The 24,908-nt window shown below is 35.8% G+C and overlaps 1 protein-coding gene across 1 annotated transcript in view; it reads right to left on the minus strand.

The window, feature by feature from the left end:
• Nox4 (NADPH oxidase 4) overlaps positions 1 to 24,908 on the minus strand; it is a 194,983-nt gene that overhangs the window by 20,025 nt on the left and 150,050 nt on the right. Inside the window, exon 13 of the mRNA XM_026401516.2 lies at positions 17,629 to 17,710. Coding sequence (XP_026257301.1) covers positions 17,629 to 17,710 — 82 coding nt within the window. The remainder of the gene's footprint in view (positions 1 to 17,628; positions 17,711 to 24,908) is intronic.

Here is a 24,908-nt window from a genome sequence, read left to right on the forward strand (position 1 = left end):
ATGAGCCAGAAATAAATCTGTTTAGTGTTTCTCCACATTTTCAGGGATACTTCAAGTTTAACTAACTACTATAGCAGAACTTAGACCATCATGACTAATGCATGTCTTACAGGGAAACTTTGAAGAGGACCACTTTAAAACATAGATAGATAGATAGATAGATAGATAGATAGATGATAGATGGATAGATAGATATAGGTTGTGGTACTGCATACCTGTAATCCCAGAAGCTTGGGAGGTTCAAGCAGGAGGATAGAGGCTCACAAGTTCAAAGCCAGCCTCAGCTACTTAGCAAGGTCCTAAGCAACTTAGTTATCCATTCTCAAAAATAAAATAAAATAAAAAAGACTGGGAATATGTCTCAGTGGGTTTAATCCCGGGGACCAAATATTTTATTTATCTCTTTTATCTCAAGAAATAATAATCAAAGTTGATAAACTTAATGTAGTACTCTAAATATAGCAGAACATTAGTAAATGTTGATAGGTCACGTAATTACAATATGTACAATACTTATTATATCCATTTAATCCACATTTTAGAGTTTACCAGTAAACATGTACTTTGTAACCAATTATTTGTATGACACTATTTTTTTCCACATTTTTATTGGTGCATTACAGTTGTACATATGATGGGATTTGTTGCTACATATTTGTATATGCACACAATATACAATAGAAGGATATAATTTGACCATTATCACTCCCTAGCACTTCTCCTCTCACTCCCTTTCTCTCACCCTGGCTCCCTTTCTTCTACTGATCTCCCTTTGATATTTTAGGAGACCCACCTCCACCTTTCTTATCCTTTTTCCTCTCTAGCTTCTTCATATGAGAGAAAATAAATGACTCTTGACCTTCTGAATTTGACTTATTTGGCTAATATGATGGTAACATGAGAACACTATTTTTGATTCAAAAATAAAAATGAAATCATATCTGCCTTGCAGAAGTTTTGCATCTTCATCTGAAAACCATATTAAGTAGGATGAAGGAAAAAAAATTGCTTTAATGTGTTGATCTTCTAAGAGATGAAAACTTTTTTTTTTTTTGCTTTACTACCTAACCAACAAAAAATGAGAGGAATCATAAGAAAGAAAGAAAGAAAGAAAGAAAGAAAGAAAGAAAGAAAGAAAGAAAGAAAGAAAGAAAAAGAAAATCTCTATTCTACTTGTCTACTTTCCAACCAAAACACCTTCCCCAGTCCCCACATAGCTATTCTCTGATTCTCTGGTATTTTGAAATAACTTTGGACAAGGAGATGAGAACTTGGAGTTCTGTCCATTTAATAGGAGTGGGATCACAAACAAATTACTTGTCCTTGTATAATGATTTCCTTCATCATAAAAGGGTCAAGGAGAAGTAACCACACACAAAAAAAAACCTGCTAAGAAACACAAAGGTCACACAAATATCAAATGTTTTTCATTAGTGATACTAATGTATCTACTACTGTATACCACTGAACCATCTGAGAGACCCCATATGAATACAAGAAATAGACTAAGTTCAGCGTGAGACAAGAACTATAGTGTGGAATTTGGTTTCAGTGATCTTAGAGAATCAGCTGTTCTTTATTTCAAATGCTTTTTAAATTATTTTTAACCAATACCTTAAAACAAAAATTGTTAAGCACTATTCAGGTACTATGAGATGTTTTGAACATGTATATATTATACAACGTTTAAATCAGGATAAACATATCCATATCCTCAAACATTTATAATTTCTTTATAATGTTTTTACTATAAAAACTATAGTCACCCTACAATGATAACTATATTCACCTTACAATGCAATAGTACATCAAAAGTTCTAACTACCTGTAACTTAGTACTCATTGATCAACATTTCCTCATTCTTTTCTCTTTCTTACCCTCTCCAACCACTCGTAACCACCATTCTACATTTTTGCACAAGGTAAGAACATTTTTATTGTCTTGGAAGAAGAATGAGCATGAAACTACTAGTAGTTGACTACTTGGCAACACCTACTTTTTTAAGGAAGTCAGAAAGAGAATCAAAAATAACTTAAAAACCATTTTTGCATATTTATCTTGACTAATATGCAAAGTACATTACTTTTAATTTATGAGCAGTGACTTTATCCTAGTCTTTAAAAGAACTTATTACTATTCTCATGTATGTAACAAGATTATAGAAATTAAAGGCAGCTATTCAGTCTTGCAGCAATATGAGATGAGATCAACTTGAGATTTTAAATTTTTATTTTAAAGCCAATTAGGGAGTGCGGTTGTGGCTCAGAGGTAGAGAGCTTGCCTGCCACATGTGAGGCCCTCAGTTTAATCCTCAGAATCACATAAAAATAAATAAATTAAATAAAGGTATCGTGTCCAACTACAACTAAAAATAAATATTAAAACAAAACCAATTAAAATATTCCTCAAAGGATTATGGTCCTATGAAAATTCTAAGGAGATATTTTCTTCCCAAGTCCACCAAAACATAAACATTTTACAATTTTTCATAATGTTTTATCCTTGAAAGTAGAATTCATTAATATTTTCTAAATTGGTTCAATTGTATCATTGACCAAGACTGAATTGATTGACCATTTATATCAGAACTTCTCTCAAGTTAGAAATTCATCACCTATGATAAATACAGTTAATTGAACTATATTAAAAGATAAATGTCTAATCAGTAGTTCTTAAAATCCTATATTTCAATGCTTGTTACAGACTCCTCCCAAACACCCTAATAACATAATAAATTAAAATATAATTTATTTAGATATCTGAGGAGTAAGGTAGTCATAATTTTAAGGGCATACCCTTATTTTTAAAATTGGATAATGATTATACCATTATTTCCCAAAAAGAATTCCAAAGAACAGCAAAGCGAGGAAAAGCATGTCATTGTCAAATCAATTTGGAAAATGTGTTAAACAGATATTTTTAAAATTGTTTACTTTAAAACATCTGTTACATAAAACTCCCAATTTTGGAGTTTATAGTAATATATTCACTTAACAAAAAAAAAAAAGGGGGGGTAGGTGTTTCCTACCCTTTCTTGCAAATGGTGATATCCATGAAAGACGTTCTGGTTGGTTAGATTGAAAGAAATCTGGTGTCAGGTTTCTGGGAAACTTCTTCAGAGCAAGGCCAACTCTTCTGTGTACCTTTTATGCCTCTGTTCCTCCTGCTTCTTCTGCTTAGAAGGAGGACATACTGACAGAAGCTGAAGGAGTTATCTTGCAGTCATTAACTGTAGATACCTCAGATATAATCTGCTGACACTGTACCAACACCAGCCACCACTTATCTTCATACTTTTTGTTACATGAGAAAAATCAAACCCCAACATTTTCAAGCTATGTTTCTATTTTATGTAAACAAATGCAAATATACCTAATAAGCCTTTACCATGGAGACTAGCTCTATCAAACATTTAAAAATATTAGATACTCTTACTAATAATAAACTGTTCTAATTTATCTACATCAACTTAACATAAATATATAATTGTTAGGAAAATATTTGCTTCTCTTGTATTTTTTTCTGATAAGCTTTTATTTCAGAGTTCTTTAATTAAAAAAAACTGAGAACTACCTCAGAAACAAAAAATAAGGTATAAACATTACAGATATTCTTCATTGAACATTTAATTTATTTTATCCAGACCTGTACTGCTTATTCTGCATACTTCCTCTCTCCTAATCCACAGAATAATTTTACAGGAAAATAAAATCTTTCCAAGTGAGTATGTCTAAAGTCTGAGGTTTGTATATCTAATGCCATCCCAGATGAGATTGCTGATAGAGGTGAGGTGGTACAAAGGGTGATACATATATTTGTTTCTGAAATCATGGTTTAACTCTGATAGTTTTCCACTTGTCCAGAGCTTAAAATGATTTTGAAGTTATAAATCACTTTTGATTAAATGGACACTATTTCTATCCAGGGACATTAAAATGGGAATTTTGAAATTTTTCTTTTACTATTATTATTTTTAAGTGCTGGAGATTGAACCCCAAGCTTCACACATGCTAGACAGAGGTCCTCTACCACTAAGCTATATCCTCAGCTCAAGAATTAATACTTTTGACAAAGGAAAAACTTCAGGACACTTTCTCTCTCATCTGACAATCTGTGGCTCAAAAACACAACAAAACCTCCAAACTAAAAATTCCCTAAAACTAAAATCAACCGAGTCTGAAAGATGTATAATAGCTGATTATTCAGGTAGGGGCAGAACCAGAAAAGTAAATGACTCTCACAGAACTCATGGAGAATTGCACATGCTGAACTTATTCACTAGAAAGTTCACCTCTCCAGCTTGCTCATACTTCTCCACCACCTAATCCAGCCAGAGATGGCCTCAGTATGGCCCATCTGGAACCAACTCATCTGAGTCAGTAAAGAGTTACTCTGTCACTCAGCAATAATGTATCCTTGTTGCTTGCCATTAACTTCACACTAAGCTCTGAAGCAGAATCTTGACAACCTCATCAGTGCTTCAGATTTTGTAGAATTGTTCAACTGAAGTGATCTTCCTTTCTTTCCAGTTCTGATTTGTGAGCAGCAGCACAAGGGCTGTAACTCACTAGCTTCTGAGACTAGCTTCTTTCTGACATCTTACTTCCCTAGTCTTGCAAGTATCAATTGCATTGGGAAACCACCTATTTACATTCTACACACTGAGTCAGAATACTACCATTTTTAGTTCTCTCATGAGTTAGTTATTGGAATATCAACTAGTACAAAAAAAACCCAAATTTAGGGATAATTAGAGACAGTAATCTTTTAATGAAGGATGAAACTTAAAAAAAAAACAACTCTATTATGCAGACCTTTATGAGTAACCGTGCTTGTGGATACTAGCCAAATAACCCCACCTCACAAGGGTAGGCACACACTAAAAATGGCTCCTTTCTGACATTCTGTTAATTGTGCCTCCTGACATCCTAAGACACCAATCTGATTGTACATTTTAGTATTATGAGAGCATGCATCTTTTATTGCTTTCTATCCGAATAAAATTGCCAGCTAGTGAATATACTGGCCCCCTGTGGTGCCTTGGGTTCCTCTGTGGCTCTGTGATAAATCTATGAAAATGTAGATCTAATTATATTTCCTATTTGCTTAAAATCCTTTCAAGGTTCTCCCTAATCTTTGCAACAAAATCTAAATTTACTTTAAATTGCAGCCTAGGACCTTCATGAACTGGCCTCTGTCTACATTTCTCTTTATGATTTCATCCCTTGAGTGCATGTGCATGTATGTATATGTGTTGAGAGCCACAGCCTAAGGGGCCCCAGCAAACTTCCAGCTGCCAGCAAACTTCCAGCTGCTGGCATTGATTGGCTAACAGCGGCCCCAGCAACATCTACCTGATTGGCTCCTCTATGGTGATGCTCATTGGGCTGTTTCCCTGCCCTTTCAGACCACAGAGCTGCTCATTGGAGGACTTTTTTGGCTCTGCCCATGCGACCCAGCCAATCGGCCTCAAGAGCAGGAGGATTGTGGGAGGTGGAGAGGCTTGTGGTTGGGAGAGAGGCTTGTGGGAAGCCGGTGGTGGCAGTTGGGCTCTGAAGGTTTTTCCTGAGGAGCGGTTTTGTTTGGCGTGTGTGGTTCTAAAAATAAAGTTCGTTTCTTTGGACAAGTGGCTCCTGAATCGTGCCCAGCCAGACTGTGGCATTTGGTGGCTCGCACGGGCAGCAACTGAGGATAAGTAATAAGGTAAACTGCTCGCCCCTGAGGGCAGGGCAAGAGGATGGGTAGCCATTTTAAGATTCCTCTTTTGTTTTGCTTCACTTTTGTTTTAAGTTGCCTGTCCCTGGAGATGAGTGAGCCGGAAGAAAAACTGCTCATATCTGAGGAAAAACATTTTACGTCTGAGGAACAGATAGGGAGAAAGGACGGATGCACATGTCAGGAGGATAGAAAGGCTATAATGACTTTTTGTTGTTCCCTTTTTATTTCATTCTGTCTCGGTTTTGTTTGGCGTCATCTTGTTGGGTTGTATTATAGTAGAAATACGGGATCAGAAATTAGTAAAAAACAAACTGAAAGAGTGTTAAGTAAATTGTTAGAAGAAGGAGGCATCTCAGTAAAATCAAGAACCATCAGGGCATACATTGATACAATACAAAAATGTAGCCCATGGCTTTTTAAGGAGGAGTTGTTAAATATATCACAATGGAACCATCATGGTGAAGATTTAAAAAGAATAGAAAAGAACAGCCCAGGGACTCTGCCAGTTGGCACATTGCCATTGTGGACGTTTGTATCTGGTTTGCTTAGTCCAAAGCCTTCAGTTCAGACAAAGATAGAGGAAGAAAGCTTAGAGCAGAAAAAGCCATCAGAGGGAAAGTTACAAAAAGAGACTGCTACTAACAACTTTCTATCACCAGAGGGCGTAAGTGTCCAACCAACAGCACCACCTCTACAGGAGACTGCTACTAACACCTTTCTATCACCAGAGGACGTAAATGTCCAACTAACAAGGCCACCTCCATATGCTGGGAGGCCCCCAACCCCTGCAGTTGATAGTTCGGATCCTATCTCAGGATCCCAAGTATTAACATGCCCTGTATTTGAGGTAGGGGGGCAGCAAATTCACCATGCTTTAAATTTCAAAATAGTGAAGCAGCTAAAAGAGGCTGTAACAACCTATGGTCCTCAAGCACCCTTTACTGTGAGCTTGGTCGAATCCATTAACAACTTGAACATGACGCCAGCAGATTGGGCTAATATGTGTAAAGCTGTGCTAAATGGAGGTCAATACCTGTTATGGAAGGTTGCCAATGAGGAATTTTGCAAGGAGATGGCTAGGCGAAATTCAGCAGCTCGTTATCCTCAGAGAAATCTAGATATATTGTTAGGAAAGGGACCTTATGAGGATCAGCAGCAACAAATTGCATATGATCCTGGTGTATACTCACAAATTGCTGTAGAGGCGGTTAGGGCATGGAAGACTTTACAAGGACATGGAGGTTTACAAGGTCAATTATCTAAGATAATACAAGGAGCTAATGAATCTTATGCTGAATTTGTAGATAGGCTTATTCAAACAGCTACCAGAGTTTTTGGGAATACAGAACAAGCAGTGCCATTAATAAAACAACTGGCTTATGACCAAGCAAATCGTTGGTGCAGAGATATCATTAGACCATGGAAGCATGAAGATTTAAACACATATATTAAATTATGTAGAGATATTAATGAACAAGAGCAAGTCCTGGCAACTGCAGTAAAACAGGCTTTAGATGCCAGAGACATTAATGAACAAGGGCAAATTGTGGCAGCTGCAGTAAAACAGGCTTTAGATGCAAGGCCAAGAACATGCTACAATTGTGAACAAACAGGACATTTTAAAAGGAATTGCCCCATAGGAGGAGGGTTTAACAAAACTAGGTATCAAAGTAGAATACCTGGTATTTGCCCATGATGCCATAGAGGGAGACATTGGGCTAATGAATGCCCTTCTCAAACCACCATAGAGGGTACTCCCTTATCAAAAAACGAACAAGGACCAGGTGTTTATCCACGATATCGTGGAGAAAGGCATCGGGCTCCATTGCCAAAAAATGGACAGGGGGGCTCAATGCTCCAGAGCCCAAAACCACAAATATACGGAGCACTGGAGGAACCCAGCAACCCCATCAGGGTAGTGCCCAGGACACATTGTCCATCAGATCCCTCATCAGACAAACCAGAAGGAGCACAGGGTTGGACATCTGCGCCTCCGCCAGATCAAAACTAACTCCAAATATGGGAATGGAATTCAAATCATTCCCACAGGGGTAAAAGGACCTCTTCCCAAAGGAACAGTAGGCTTATTATTGGGACGCAGCTCTTCTACTCTAAAAGGACTTATGATAAGTTCTGGGGTAATTGATCCCGATTATGAAGGTGAAATAAAAATTATAGCCAGTTCTCCAAAGGGTATATCAGTAAATTCACCAGGAGATAGAATAGCGCAGTTACTAATAATACCCAGCCGACATGATAAATTTTCCAGTCGTACTGTAGAAAGAGGTTCCAAGGGATTAGGCTCCACAGGTGTAGATTTGGCTATGCTTTCTTTAAATTTAGATTCTCACCCAATGCTAAAACTAAATATTCAAGGACATGAATTTAATGGGCTACTGGATACAGGTGCAGAACTTAGCATCATCTCTCATCAAGAATGGCCAAAACATTGGCCATTACAACAAGCCACTCAAACGCTTCGAGGCCTAGGAGTGGCAACTAATCCCCATAGAAGTGCAATGGTATTAGATTGGAAGGATCCTGAAGGATGTGAAGGAACTATACAGCCATATGTACTGGATCATCTTCCTGTAAATTTATGGGGATGAGATGTCCTAGATCAATTAGGTTTGACATTAACAAATAACATCAACAAAAATGCACCCACTATTATGACTAGACAAGGTTTTAGGAAAGGAAAAAGATTAGAAAAACAAGAACAAGGTATAGCAGCACCAATACAAATAGATCAAGGAACAGACAGACATGGGTTGAATTTTCAGAAAGGGCCACTGAGACAATAAAAATTACTTGGAAATCAGAAAGACCACTATGGGTTCCTCAGTGGCCCCTGACTAAAGAAAAGATACAAGCAGCCCATGACCTGGTCAAACAACAATTAGCGGAAGGACATATACAACCTTCTGTATCTCTCCATAATACTCCCATTTTTGTCATCAAAAAGAAATGTGGTAAATAAAGATTATTGCAAGATTTAAGAGCCATTAATAATGAGATGGTTATTATGGGACCTGCTCAATCGGGGATCCCTCAATTGTCTGCTTTGCCAAAAGCTTGGTATGTTTTAGTTATAGATATTAAAGATTGTTTTTTTTTCAATTCCAATTCATCCTGAGGACAGTCCACGTTTTGCATTTACTATCCCTGAACTGAATCATGAAGGTCCTGATCAGAGATAGGAATGGAAAGTATTACCTCAAGGGATAGCTAACAGCCCAACTATGTGTCAAATTTATGTTAAAAAAGTAATCCAGCCACTTAGAAATCAAAATCCTGAACTACAAATATTTCATTATATGGATGATGCATTATTAGCACACAAAGCTAAAAACACATTGCTAGAATGTTATGCCACACTTACAAACTTATTAAAAAGTTATAATCTAGAGATAGCAATAGATAAAGTACAATTAAATTTTCTAATTAATTATTTAGGAGTTCTATTATCCTCAACCATGGTGCATCCACCAAAAATTCAAATACGAGTAGATCAACTCAAATCACTTAACGACTTTCAACAGTTATTAGGAGACATAAATTGGATAAGGCCTTATCTAGGTATACCAACAGGAGAGTTGGGACCTTTATTTGATACCCTAAAAGGTCCATCAGATCCAAATTCACCCCGAATGTTAACGCCTGAAGCAAGAAAGGCATTAAAAATCATTGAAACATATATGGAAAACATGCATTTGGATAGAATTGATATAACTTTGCCTTTATTATATATTGTACTACCAACAAAAAATATTCCTACAGGAGTATTTTGGCAAGGTCCATTATTATTGATACATTTATCTTATTCTCCTAACACTATTCTTACTAGGTATCCTGAGGCTGTAGGACAATTAATACTCAAAGGAATAAAAGCAGCAAAGGGAGTGTTTGGAATTTCTCCCAATAAAATTATTACTCCATATACTATGAATCAAATTGATGAGTTAGCTAAAGAGTTAAATACTTGGGCAATAATCATGTGCAAATCTAATGTTTCATTTGATAACCACTTACCATCTAATCCTTTGTTTTCTTTTTGGTCATTGCATCCTGTAATTTTTCCAAAAATGACAAGAAAAACACCTATCATGAATGCTCCAAATATATTCACTGATGGATCAAATAATGGTACAGCAGCAATAGTTACACCTGATCAAACTTTTACATTTTTAGTACCCAAACAATCAGCTCAAAAGGTAGAGCTTAATGCAGTATTACAAGCTTTTGTGATATTTAAAGATTCTGTATTTAATTTATTTTCCGATAGTCAGTATATAGTTAATGGTATAGTATCCCTTGAAGATGCTGGTAGGATTTCCCCTTCCTCTAATGTTTTCTCTTTGTTTTCCACTATACAAAGTCTAATCTGGGACAGAAAAGATCCATTCTTTATAGGACATATCAGGGCACATACAGGATTGCCTGGAGCCCTTAGTTTGGGCAATGATTTAGCAGATAAAACTACACATGACATACATATTTTCTCTACACTAGAAGAAGCTATAAATTTTCATAAAAGGTTCCATGTCAATGCTAATACTTTACAAAAGCGTTTTAAAATAACTAAGGAACAAGCTAGACAAATAATAAAACAATGTCAAAATTGTGTGACCTTTTTACCACAAGTTAATCTTGGAGTCAATCCTAGAGGATTGATACCTAACCATATTTGGCAGATGGATGTCACACACTTGCCAGAATTTGGAAAATTAAAATATTTGCATGTTACAGTTGATACTTTTTCTGGATTTTTGATGGGCTCCCTTCATCCCGGAGAAAAAACTAAAGATGTTATAGCTCATTGCTTACAAAATTTGGCCACTGTGGGTGTTCCAAAACAGTTAAAAACAGATAATGCCCCTGGTTATACTTCTACCTCTTTTAAACAATTTACAATTTTTCTCATCATTTGGCATTACTCATATAACAGGAATCCCATACAATCCACAGGGACAAGGCATAGTTGAAAGAGGTCATCAAACTATTAAAATGTACTTATTAAAGCAAAAAGACGGAATTGGAAAGGGGTATATATTCCCCAAAGATAAACTTAAAATAATCCTTTTTATTCTAAACTTTTTAAATTTGGATTCATCAGGACTTAGTGCTGTGGAAAGGCATATGTGTCCAAAAAATGTGCATAAGCCCAAGGTACTTTGGAAGGATATTCTAACAGGACAATGGAAAGGTCCTGACCCAGTAATTGTCTGGAGTCGGGGGTCTATTTGTGTGTTTCCACAGGGAGAACAGCAGCCAATTTGGATTCCAAAGAGATTAACTAAAGCTATTTCTACAGACCAAAAAGAAGATGATTTGGCTCAAATCCACAACAGCTGATATCCAAAACTCCAGTTTGGCTATCCTTACATCTGCGACAGAACCAGGATGCTTTTTTCAATATCTATTTTATTATTTCCCTTTCCCACATCATGAAGTTCTATTTTGTTTTTTGAGCTCATACAGACCTAGGTTAATGTTTTGCTGATCAGTTCTATTTTTTTTTTTTTTGACTATAGAGTTTTTAAACATTGCAATGGAGATTTCACCTGTAAAAAGTTATAAGGCCTTTACTATTATGTTATGTGTTGTATATACTATATTATGTGTGCACACTTGTGTTTTGTGTTATATGTTTGAATGTACATATGTCCATATATCATATATGATGAGCGCTCATGAAAAAATGGATCCAAATATTTTTTTTTTATTCACTTGATTTAAATGGTTTAATTTAAATTGGGTAAACAATTGTTGAGGATTGTTTTAATTAATATGTGAACAAAAAAGGAGGTTAACAGATCTGTTTGTTTACTTTCACCTTTCCTTTTCATCATATTTAATAATTCTCTTCAAGATAATGTAAATTGTTAAGAAAATTGTTTTCTTTTAGTGCCTTGTGGAATATTACATAATTTTTTCTTTAGCCATTATTGCCAGAATTCCTGTCTTCATCCCAGTGCCGGTGAAGACAAAGATAAAACCAATCTATAGCTTCTGCAATAGCCATCACTGAACTGCTTGCAGAACTTGCCTGGACTATGTATCACCTGTATGCATTGTGAACTATCTGTTGGTGCAGCGACTTGTGGTAGTGTTGGGGTATTTTTGCTGATGATGTCATCGGTGGTACAATTTTTCCAAAAGGATCCGTCAATTGGCTTGATGTATCTTCCTCCCTTCTGCTTGTCATGATTGTTCAGCTAAAATTTGGGGGCCAACAGAGGTGAGGCAAAGAACCTCACCCTGCCCCCGGTACAAAGAACTCTCCACAGGTGTGGCTGTATACTGGACCGGCCGTCAGTGACGGGTAAGATCCAATTGCAATGGTACTAAAGGACCATATGTACTATTGGACAACCTAAGGCAGGCACGGTCCCTAAGCCACATGCTTGTTGTTTAAACAGAGAGGGGGAGATGTTGAGAGCCACAGCCGAAGGGGTCCCAGCAAACTTCCAGCTGCCAGCAAACTTCCAGCTGCTGGCTGATGATTGGCTCACAGCGGCCCCAGCAACATCTAACTGATTGACTCCTCTGTGGTGATGCTCATTGGAGATGCTCATTGAGCTGTTTCCCCGCCCTTTCAGACTGCCAGCTGATGATTGGCTCACAGCGGCCCCAGCCACATCTAGCTGATTGGCTCCTCTGTGGTGGTGCTCACTGGGCTGTTTCCCTGCCCTTTCAGACTACGGAGCTGCTCATTGGGGGACTTTTTTGGCTCTGCCCACGCGACCCAGCCAATCGGCCTCAAGAGCAGGAGGATTGTGGGAGGTGGAGAGGCTTGTGGTTGGGAGAGAGGCTTGTGGGAAGCCGGTGGTGGCAGTTGGGCTCTGAGGGGTTTTCCTGAGGAGCGGTTTTGTTTGGCGTGTGTGGTTCTAAAAATAAAGTTCATTTCTTTGGACAAGTGGCTCCTGAATCGTGCCCAGCCAGACTGCGGCATATATGTACATATGTGTATAAACACCCATATGCTATCATCAGGCAGTTAGAGGCAATCCCTCAATGGCCCATGCACTTCCATGATCTCACATGTTCTTAGTTTTGTCTTTTAAAAATACCCTCATGATTTGGTCAATTTAACTCAAGGAGAAAATAAAACTTAATATAAATTAGGTGGAGAATTTCTGTTCTCTTCCAATAGAATATAGTGCATTTCTCTACCTGTAGGTCTAAATTATAGTAGTAACTTACCAACTGAACTTCTCTGTTTTTCCCCACTGGACTCTATGTGCTTCAAAGCCACATATTATGCCCTAATCACTTTTGTGTCCTGAATAACTGTGCCTAATTCTGGAACATGGTAACTTATCAACAAATATTTGATGAGTGAATGAATGGAAGGATGGGTGCATGAATGAATGGGGTAGCATACAGAAGTAAATATGATCTGGGGGCAAGCAGATCTGGGTTTAAGAACTAGCTGTACTTTGAGTAAGGTATTTACTTACTTGAATCTCAGCCCCCTAATCTGTAAAACTGGGAAAATAATTCCACCTAACTCATAGTAAGATGACAACAATTAAGTGAAATAATGCACATATCACAATTCCTGGCAAAATATGTACTATATCCTGTATGTATCATTGTTATTTCTTTGTTATTATAAATGAGAGTAACTTAGCTAAGTAAAAGTGCATTAAAGTTATGTATACTGGGAATGGAATGATAATAAATTATATTTCATGCTTTTATGTCAAAATGAATCTTATTGTCATATATAACTTTTAAAAGCCATTTTAAAAAAATTAGTAAAAAAGAAGATTATTTAACAAAAATTACTGAAGAGACCATGAGGGTTTATAGAAGTGGGATTTAAAACTTTGTTAGGGAAGGAAAAGTAAGATAATTTGGAGAACAAATGAAATCTGGAAACGTCATTGGCATCTGTCCAGTTTAAGGATATTACCCAACATTACCAGTTGAAGGCATTTTGAAGCAGCCAATTGAAAATGAGATTGGGCTGGGGCATTATTTTATTTTCCAAACAATCAAAGCTGTTTTTTGGCAACAAACTGAATCAAAGAACTGCTCTGAATTTTATAATAAATAATATTCTTCTCAAAACAGTTCTGATATTAGGCAGTTCAGAGAAAGTGATCATTATAAGAACAAAGTAGGAATATTTTATTCCTGTATTTTCACAGTGGTATTTTTTTTACATTCTTTGATTAAACCTTCCAGAACTATTGGGTCATGTTTTAATGGCTTAATTGCCAAAAGTGTTGCATGTCATTTGTGGATAAAATTACAGCCAATATCCTCAACCACATTACAGATCCATGCTGCATTTATAAGGATATTTTATAACCATCCTCTATTCTAAATAGATTATAAATCTAAATCCACTAAGAATAAGCAGTAAAACTTGTTACTCTCTCATCTCTTTCTCCCAATCTATAAATCATCAACATGCATTTTGTATTAAGTACACATTCTTTATTTTCTTCTACACATCTGTCTCCTTCTGACATTCATGCTCTTGAGAATTTTCACAGAGCAATTTCTATCTACCATTACATCCTGATGAGAGAGAGAGAGAGAGATGTCCCAGGCTTTGGAAATAGGTCATTGAGAGCTCATGAAAATAAAAACATGATAAATGCACACTATTATATTTTAGTACAATGTTTCTCATAACCACTGCAGGTAGTACTTTTTAAATGGTCTTTCCTTAAACTTTCTCTCCCTCACTGTCTGTCTGTCTCTCTCTCTCTCTCTCTCTCTCTCTCTCTCTCTCTCTCTCTCTCTTTCACACACACACACACACACACACACACACACACACACACAGACATTTCAGGAACTTCACTTTTGCTTTTCTTTAGCATTTTTCAACTAATAAAAGGTACACTTTTCAATATTTCATTATTTGTTATATTTCTCTTGATAACAAGATTCTAAAGATTATAGAGGTACTATGTTGACTACTTAGAAATCCTACCCCAAATCCAAATTACCACAGCCTACATTCATTAGTGAGCTGTGAGTCTATATTGAGGTTTTACTCTAAAAAATTAACTCTCTGACATTACATAGCATGTGGCAAACAACTGCCTAAACTATATATTAGTTGATTCTATTCTTTATAATAGAATCTTTATCTAATGAATCAGTAAAACAACCAGAAAAGTGAGGGGGAAATCTTAATGTAAATAGGGATATTATGTCATGAATGAAAGAAACAAATTCTAATTTTCTGACTAAATTTTTGATTTTCCAGAAAGTTTTTTGTCAAATTTAAAAAATTCATTGACTTTCAGTTATCATCAATAATGAAAAAATCAGAGTATATGTTAGAGAGAACATAATTGAAAAAATAAGAGCATTTAAACCCACAGATAATCACTAATCAGGTCTAGATATACACAAATCTCTGCCCATGCATTCTTATCTCTTTGGCCCTTACCACAACTCTCTCCTCTTTTACTCAACATCCCTTACATGCCTGGACTCTTTGCTCCCTTACTCTTCCCTGGACAATTCAATAAACCCTTGCCAAAGCACAGAGAGACAGAATTCTAATATCTTTTGTCTTACTTACACCTCCTAAAATTCTACTGTCAAACTAGACACTGAGTGGAAAGAGGAAAACACTTAATGTTTTATAATTTAAGTAAACTGTATTTAATCCAGAATCATTCATATAAATATCATGCAGATTCAGAAACTTTTAATTGACATGCTTTGAGAAAAATGAAGTTCATAAAAATGGTAAGTGGTTAGTAAAACAGTGCCTCATGTTAACCTCTAGGGATAACTTAAAAATATCCAATACTAGTTCCTCCCCACATATTAACCAGAGAAGTCTGACAAAATTATCCTGAGATAGAACTTCCTTCAAATCAATGGATAACCTATTTTCCCAAGGTGTATAGAAACATGCAAATCTAGTTTATTCAATGTATAAAATTTTTAGTGAATAATAAATGGCACTAGCAACTAAAATGGAGAATTTGCTACATGCCAAGCTTGGTTCTAAGTATTTTATATTTATTCATTGATTCTTCATAACACCCCTGAGTGTTAGATGTTTTCTTCAACACCATTCCATGTAGGTATAACTGAAACACAAAGGCAGTAGGTTGCCCTGGGACCAGCCAGATGCTACTGCAATCTATCATAGAGTCTATGCTCTTCCTTGCCATGAGATAGTGTGTATGATATCAGTTGATGACTTTTGTTCTTTTAATTTACATGTGCCAAAACAAATATCTGTCCCCAAAAGATATGCACTGAAGAAGCATTGCTACACAGTATCTGATAATAATTAAAGCATAATTATTTGCTATGGACTGAAAATATGTGTCTCCTTAAAATTCATAGTCTGAAGCCCTAATGTGATGGTATATGAAAATGAAACATTTGGAAGATAAATAGGACATTAGAATGGAATTAATGTGTAAGGATACCTTGAAGACAGCCATCTGTAAACCAAGAAGAGCACCCCCTCTAGCCAACTGATCTGTCAACACTTTGAGCTTACACTTCTAGCCTCCAGAACTGTGGGAAATAAATTCCTGTTGTTTAAGATACTCAATCTATGGTGACTTGTTATAGAAGTCCCACCTGACTAAGACTTTATCAGGAAAGTAATCTAAGACAAGAAGGATACATGCAGGCCAGTACAGTTAAGGAAATGAAGACAAACAGCACCAAATAGATTATCATCAGAGAAACCATTGTGACTTCCTCTTCAAGCAAAGATGACAGGCAGTGAGCCTAGGAGGGAGAAGAGTAGGCATTACCACATCATCAGCTTCTGCAAACAGGAGCCATATGTAAAAATACTGATAGTCACATGTGATCACTTCAGGCACATTCATACTTCCGTCAGTCTATACCTGAAGAACAATATATGCAAGGATATTCATGCATGTGCATGTCCCTGTGTACTATAAGGGGATTAGAGGTTTACAGCAAAAGATTAAGCTTGGATTAATGTTTGAAAAGATGCATAATAAATGGCACTAGCAACTAAAATGGAGAATTTGCTATATTTATTTTTGTTACTAGAATTGTGTTATCAAAGCTAAATAGTTGAGGAAAATTTCCCTCAGAAAATAAAGTTGAGTCAAGGAATGAGTCATGCACCATAGTGATTAGTTTGAGAGGGGATTTATATTGCAAACTGATTCTTTAACTTGGTGACCTCCTTTAATATTTCATATATCGGTGTCATCATTCTTTAGTTTGTTGCATACTAGCTAGTAAAGAGAAGCAGAAACTCACAGAAGGTGTTCCAAGATTCCACAGGAAGGATCAAGATTCCAGCATCCATCAGCCTCTAGGAAAGAGGATGTGTAATAAAAGGCCTGGCACTTCCTTATCTTTCAGGAGGATGAAGTCATATCCCTTCAACCAATAAATACACTTGTAGCATATGAGAGAAAAAAAGATCTGTCTCAGATAAGAAGGGTCGGAAGATTTCATTTGCCCCAGTAATAAAGATGTTCAAGAGAAATATGTAGAAATCATTAAAATCACATCTAACATAATTATTTTGAAAAACAATTGTTACAATATGAATGAATTCTCACATTTTAAGGACAGGAAATAGGAAAACAGATGTGGGATCACCCCCAAAATGTCTGTCCCATTGACACAGTATCAAGCAAAAAAGAAGCAATACCAGATACTAATGCAGAGAGCTTAATGCCTACACTTGGCAGAAATTTCCCTGTCACAGCTGGGTTGCCCTTGGAAGCAGCTGTTTCTTCTCTAAACCATCTATGAGGGTCTCAAGACACTGTAGTGCAGAAGATGCCCTTGTAGGTTAAGTGAGATTACCCAGGATTTTTCAAAATACTGAAAAAATTTACATTTGTTCTCTGCTTTCTCAAATGTCTCCCAGTGGCCCTTCCCTTCTCCATACCCAGTAAACTTCTGGTTCTTACTTGGGATAATTTCTAGACTGAATGAAGGGCACAATCTCAGAGTCTTGACTTGATGGAGGCAGTAGTAAATCTCGAAATCTTTCTGTCAAAAGAAAAATAAATATCAAGCTATGAAGAAATAAAAGTATCAAAAATGATTTCAAAATAAGATTACTTTCTATTGTTTTATTAAGATATTTTGACTGTATGTCTTTTATTTGAATTTTACCCATCATTTTATATACTAAAGTATATGTTAATTTCTCTTCAATAACTATATATATATATATAGTGATTCTTCAATAACTATATATATATATATATATATAGTGATTAGATTAGTGCAGTCTATAGTGCACTATATATGTATATACATATACAGTGATTAGAATAATGCAGTCCCTGCAAATACAAAAATAGAAAGTATTCATTATTATAGACTAATAAAGGTTTATACTTGAAAGGTTAGAGAAAACACATATAGTCAATAAATATACCAAGAGATGCACAATCTCATTACTGACCTTGGCAATGTGAATTAAAATCACACACCATTAGGTAGCTTTCACATTACATGGCATTCCATTGTCAGAAATTAGTCTCATAAGACCAAGGGTTAGAATGGGGATTAAATAAGCTTTCAAACATTAATAGTAGGAGTGCAAATTGTAAATGTTTGCAAAACAATTCAGCATTATCTTTTAAGTTTAACTTTTCCATACATTATGGCCCAATAGTTACATTCCAAGATATACATACTGTACAAACTTTCATATGTGTCTTTGGCAACATGTAAGAAGACATTTATAACAGCACTGTTCAAGACAACAAAAATGGAAATGACTCAATTGCCCATTGAAACAGGAATGGACAATTTGTGCTATACTCATACAAAGGAATACAACTTGAAGTGAAACTGAATGTTTACAAATAAACACATAGTGAATCATACTAATATAATAGCAAGTGTGAAAAATATCAAATATCATTTTTAGATTTTTTTTTCTTTTGCTTAAAACCTCATTATTGGATTGACATTGGGGACAAGGACTGAGCTTTCAGTAACAAATTGGCAACCCAGAGGACACAGGAGCAGTCATACTCTAGTTCCTTTGGACACTAGTGATTCTCCAAGGAACCCCATTTCCATGCTGAGAATGCAAGGTGGCTGGAGAACTTGTTGAGAGCCAACTGCTAAAGATTTAGGTGGGTAAGTTTCTTTGGAGCAAATGGGGGGGGGGCCTCAAGGCTCCTGTGAGTAAAGAAATGGATTGAGAAATGTTCCAGCACTTCCTAAGCTCCTTTTGCATCAGGGAACTCCCTTCTTCTCTTCCTGAATGATTCAGGCTGCTACATTTAGGTCCACTTTGAGAAAAAGGAAACAAAACAGTAAAGTCATGACCCCCTTGGCCACTTGATAATTCCCTTGGTGTGTATGCTGAGACTCTTAATTCCATACACTGGTGCCTCTTCATGGGAACATTGGATCCCTCTTTGTGGAGACACCTGTGAAGTGCCAGTGTAGGAATCATGGTTAAGAGGGAATCAAGAACCTAGGAATTTTTATTCCCTTCTGGTCTGTTTTTGGTTGTTGTCCTTAGGTTTAGTAACTACTCTCATTGTTTATTTATTTCTTTTTTTATATATCTGTTACTAGTACTTTAAGATATAGGAAATGCTGTGTTTGATCCTATAGGTGGTCTCTTGGGGAAAAATCTTGATTGGCCAAGATTTATAGGCCACCTATAAATGTAAGCTTATCTAAAAAACAAACAAAGATGTTTTACTGTAAGGATCTGGTCTTTGAATGGTTTTCTGGATTATTATAAAATCTCATATTTGGAGTTGGTGTGTCAGAAGTTAAGTAAATGGAAGAGATTCTGTCTGTATAGGTGTCTATGCAATTGCACAATAAGAAGTCTGAATGGTCAAAAACTAAGTTGAGGGTGCAAAAGGCACTGCCTCTGGTATGCAAAGATAGGAGTACACTAGAAGAAAGGGTTAAGAAAAATTTAAATCCTTTCAACCCTGTGCAGGCAGTCCCAGCACTGTTTCTCAGACTGGCCCCAGGAAGCTATAGATCATCTCTCTGTGGCTAAGGGACACCTACCCTGAGCTGCAAAAAAAAAAAAAAAAAAAAAAAAAAAAAATCCCAGAAAAGCTTCCCAGGCTATAGAAAAATGGGCAAGGAGGAGCTGGCCACTGTCCTGCCTTATAGCTCCTTTTGCCCATGGGTTAGGGTGGAGTTGTGAAGGCTGCTGGCCACAAAGAATGTGGCAGTGGGCTCCAGTTCTATTAGTTTACAACCTGGGGATAAGAATGGTTACCTCTTTTAAGATCTGACAGGACACCCCATTTGGACAGAATATGTTCAACACCGGAACACAGAGCAATTCCTGCTGTGACAGTATCCCATAAAACTAAATGCATGAGGAGAATGACAGGATAAACAACTGCACCCAGAAAAGAAAAATAAAAAATAAAAATACTCCAAGCAGAAACTAAAACCAACCCATATTTTATAGGCAGCCTCTGCAAAGGGATCTTCAAGGAAGCCTTAAAAAATTTTTAAAAAAGGATGGAAAGATCCTCCTCCATTGACTATCAATATGCCTACTGTAAGAAAAAGGTCTGAAAGGAGCCTCTAGGTATAATTGACAGTGGGGATCTCACGGAAACTTGATAGCATTGTGATAATGATAAGAAAGACAGGCCAGGCTCAAAAATATCCAACCTTTTGAATACAAACCTGAAGAAAAAGGATTATTCAATCTCTCCTGTGATGAAATTTGTTGTGTGAATTAAATGCACAGATAACTTTCATATGGATTGTTTCAGAATATGAATTTAAGAAATGGTTTGAAACTACAAAAGAGATAGAAGAAAGTTTTATGTATGGTAATATATTTTAGTGTAGAAAATTAGAAGATTAAAGAAACATGGTAAAGTTTTAAGTCCAAGATTAAAAAGAGGACAAAACTAAGGATGGAAAAAGTTTTAGACTGTCAAAGTAAGTTGTAGAAGCTTTGTGGAAGGTAAATCTCAAAAAATTTGACAGAACCCCTCTAAGGGCCTTGCAACTCTGGTACAGATCAGGGGAATGGAGAGGAAGAGAGAACAGGAAGCCAACAAGTACACATTCCAAAAAGAGGAGGGTCATTGGAAAGAGTATCATCCTGATGCTTCAAAAGGAGACCACATCTAATGAGCAAAATCCTGACTCATCCTGGCAGATGACAGGCTAAAAGAGGCAAGAAGATTCTCACAGGTTCCCAAGAATGAGAAATCTCACTCAGATGACCCTAAGAGTAGATAAGAACAAAGTCAGTTTTGACCAACTTGATCTTAAACACCTGGCAGGAGAATATGACCAAAACACAGTCCGTGACCATGTTTATGGACCTATGAACTGCCCTGATGCTAAAACTCCTTAACTTTCCATGTCCCATCTGAAAACAAGGACTTCAGGTCACTTACTCCATTCCACTCTCTTTCAGCAGGAAAGAGCTTGGAGATGTCTTCACTCATTTTTCCATAGAATGGGAATGTAGAAATTGACAACGGGGAAACATAACAGTGGTCCACTTTATGCCTTTGCTGATCTGTCACTACACTTTATTTTTTAAGTGGACATATTTCTTCTCTTTTCCTCCTCTTCACTAATCTCAGGGAAAATAGGATTATATTTTTCCCCCACTCTAGGCATTTATCTGTCCTTGAGCACACACCCACAAGAGGAATGTAGTAATTCAGATTTGGGGATGGCACCAGAAATTCTAAGAAATGACTATCTCCCAAATTAACAAGTGAATTACAACTATAGAATGAGAACACCTGGACTGTAGCCTTTGACTCACCTCTTCAAAAGCCCCCTATTTCCCCTGATGGGCAGATCACAGCCTCTGGAATAAGTGTCCCCTGTGTTTCTCCTTTACAAACAAAGCTATAAAGGTTATTTCTTTTTCCTTTTTCTCAAAAGAAATCTGTTTTATTGAGTTAAAACTGACTAAGAAATGTATTTAGGTATGCTATGTATGAAACAAAGCAAATGATTAAAAACAGAAATGATGCACACAATTCAGGATAGTTTTTACCTTTTATAAGGGGTAGAGCAATAAAATAGAAGAGAAGCAAAAAGGTAGGTATAAATAATTGTTAATGTTTCATAGGTATTAATTTTATATGAATGAATGAATGAGGGCTAAAGGAGTCAAATAATGACAGTAGACCATGAATCAAGTTTGAAATAAGAAAATTAAGTGCATATGAAGCTCATAATGAAGGAGGTAAGAGGGAATGAAGAGAGGAAAAGAAAAACAAAGGGTTAAGGAGGGAGGAAGAATCCTCCATGCTATCCTGGAAACACATTGCATACTTAATCTTCATTGCATAGATTAGTCTCTATTCTAACACTGATCCCATATTTTAGGACCATGTATTCATTACCTCTAGAGTCATCTTTATGGGAAGGTTTCCTAGATGCCTCCATTACTTTCTTTCTGCCTGTCAAATTTGGAATCAGTGCTCCTGTTCTGCACCCCTGGTCTATGCTTAGTCTTCTAATTTCATCATTGTATAAATTTGTCTACATACTGCTCTCTTCTACTAGTTGAGCATCGTACCAGAAAAGTATTTGATATGTATTCAAATGCTATTTGTTGAATAAAAATTTGTTGAAGGAAAATTTCCAACTTCCATTAACAGCGAAAAATGTCAAGATAAATTGTCATGACTCTTAGAAGAGACCAACTGGTTGTGTGTCAAACAGAAAAATCAAGGGAACCTGTACTTTAGCCTTTACAGTCAAACCAAGGTGGACTGCAAAGCCAAAGCTCCTACTTGCAATAAATTTATCCCTATCTAAAAGTGAGCAACTTCCACCAAATACTAAAAATGTACACATAATGACAATTGCTGTTTTCCAGTTACTGAGTAGTTGTATGTTAACTATTTGTCAGCATAGTGGTTACAAGGTATTATTGAGAAACAGAGCATACATTCTATCTTCATATTTGTTCAAACATTAAATCAGAGTATTTTTCTGGCTTCCACTCTGATTTTTGTTTATGCCACTCTGATTGTTGTACAATACATCTGGGGAAGAAATAACAATATCCAAGAAACAGAGATAGTTTTACTCTGAAGTCTAGAGATTCAGAACAGAATCATTTCTCCTTTACTTATACTTACTTTTTAATTTGGGTTCATATTTTTTAAATCAATTGTTATGGACTGACATGTTGATACTTTAATCTATAAACTAATATTCATTTCAATGAGGTGACTCATAAATTCTGATGATATATGGCCCTTGCTTTTTTCAGTCCATTTCTCAATTTTTGAGGTACTCACTAAATGAGTTACTTATATTTACATTTTTTCCTTATTTAGTCCTTTTCTAAAATAGTTTTTGAAGAGTGAAGTTAAACCCCAAGAGCAAATAAGAACTTCACAAATCAAATAAGAAACTATTCAGTGAAATGGGTATATTGAATATGATATTCTTGAGAGCCAAAAGTATAAATTAAGTTTTACTGAATAGATTCCCAAACTTATTAAAAAGCAAATATCAGAATTATTGATTCATATAATCATACCACAAAAAAATCATTCCCCCAGCAATAAGTCTATCTCTTTTTACATAATATCTGTGGATAATTGCTTGAAAACCTGGAGAAAAAAATCTCTGGATATATTATATTATTAAGATTAAAAACATGCACAACAAACATACTTTTTATAGATAGTAAAAAACAGCTATCTTTAAAAAATCACTTATAATAGCAACACAAGCTGTGAGAAAATCTAAAACTAATATTAGTACACTTGAAATCTCTTTTAATCTGAATATCATAATGTGAAAAACATGAAATGAATGAGAACTAAAGCCCCTGAATAGCTATGATTGTCAAAAGAAACCTTCACATATGTATAAGTAGAAATTTTACATAGTACCTTGAAATTACATCCTTTCTCAATTTTTTATTTTTGTCATTGTACTCACAAGTTTCTAAATGTGAAAATTTAGTTTTATCTCAGGAAATCATATTGATTGTTCATTTTTTTACTTTGAGAGAATAAATATTAATGATAAAAATTACTCTTTGATAATTTTTTATGGTTCATATATTAGTTCTCCTTTGGTCTCTCAGATTTCTATCAAATATTTAATTACATTTCATTCTTCATCTGATTCCAGGGAAAAGACCACAAAAAAATTGACTTTTTCTTTGTTAAAAAACAAAAATTGTAAAATGGTACTTCTTCTCTTGCAGTTAGATGTCAAACTAAATGATCTGTTTCTTCAGCAGGCTGAATTACTTCTTAAGTATCCAGTGCTAGAGTTCAGTCCTTTCACAGGGCTTCTTGGAACAATTTTATTAAATCTACTGAAAAGAACCAGAGGCTTTTCTGCAATGTGATATTGTGATGGGCTGACTAATGATGTGATGATATCTGAACATGATTTTTTACCAGTAGAGGATATATCTTAATTAACACAAGCTTTTGTAGACCTTTACCCACTCCTCCTTTCATTCAAGTAACAAAAAGATTTTGAGGCTGCCAGACCACACTACACAGTTACATTAATTTGCGTTCTCTGGACAATTAATTGTGAGATAATATACTTAACTGTTTAAAAACAAAGATGAGAAATATAAAATACTCTTCTAATCCAAACTTTTTGATACACACACACACACACACACACACACACACACACACACAAACACCATGACCCAGTTTCATCTCCCCTTTTATGGAATAATACCAATCTCTAATTATTATCAATATAAAGAATAAGCCAAATGAAATAATGATTTACATAACAACAACAAAGTGTATGCAAACATATTCTTGCTGTGAGAACAAAATTAAAAGTTAGCTTGAAACAAAAAAAATTTTTTTTAAATGGAAAAAAGAAAATAATCATTTAAACGGGAAAAAGTCCTATTCCAGCACTGTGTCTCACACATAGTAATCCCAGTGACTCTGGAGGTTAAGACAGGAAGATCACAAGTTTGAGGCCAGCTTTGGCAATTTAGGAAGACACTGTCTCAATATGAAAAATAAAAGGGCTGGGGGTGAAATTCGGTGGTAGTACACTCCTGAGTTCAATAGCCAGAACACTAAATAATTCAATAAATACATATTTTTGTATCTAAGGACTTGATCATAGCTACCTTGTTATATTCATCTGTAACAAATGAAAGCTTTTTGCTGGAGGGACGTCCTCAGACAGGTTACAGTAACCCTGCCATCAGACAGGTAACCGGTTATGCTTTCCCTGCAGATGATTC

This window comes from Urocitellus parryii, chromosome 4 (genome assembly GCF_045843805.1).
Source record: "Urocitellus parryii isolate mUroPar1 chromosome 4, mUroPar1.hap1, whole genome shotgun sequence".
Lineage (NCBI taxonomy): Eukaryota > Metazoa > Chordata > Mammalia > Rodentia > Sciuridae > Urocitellus > Urocitellus parryii.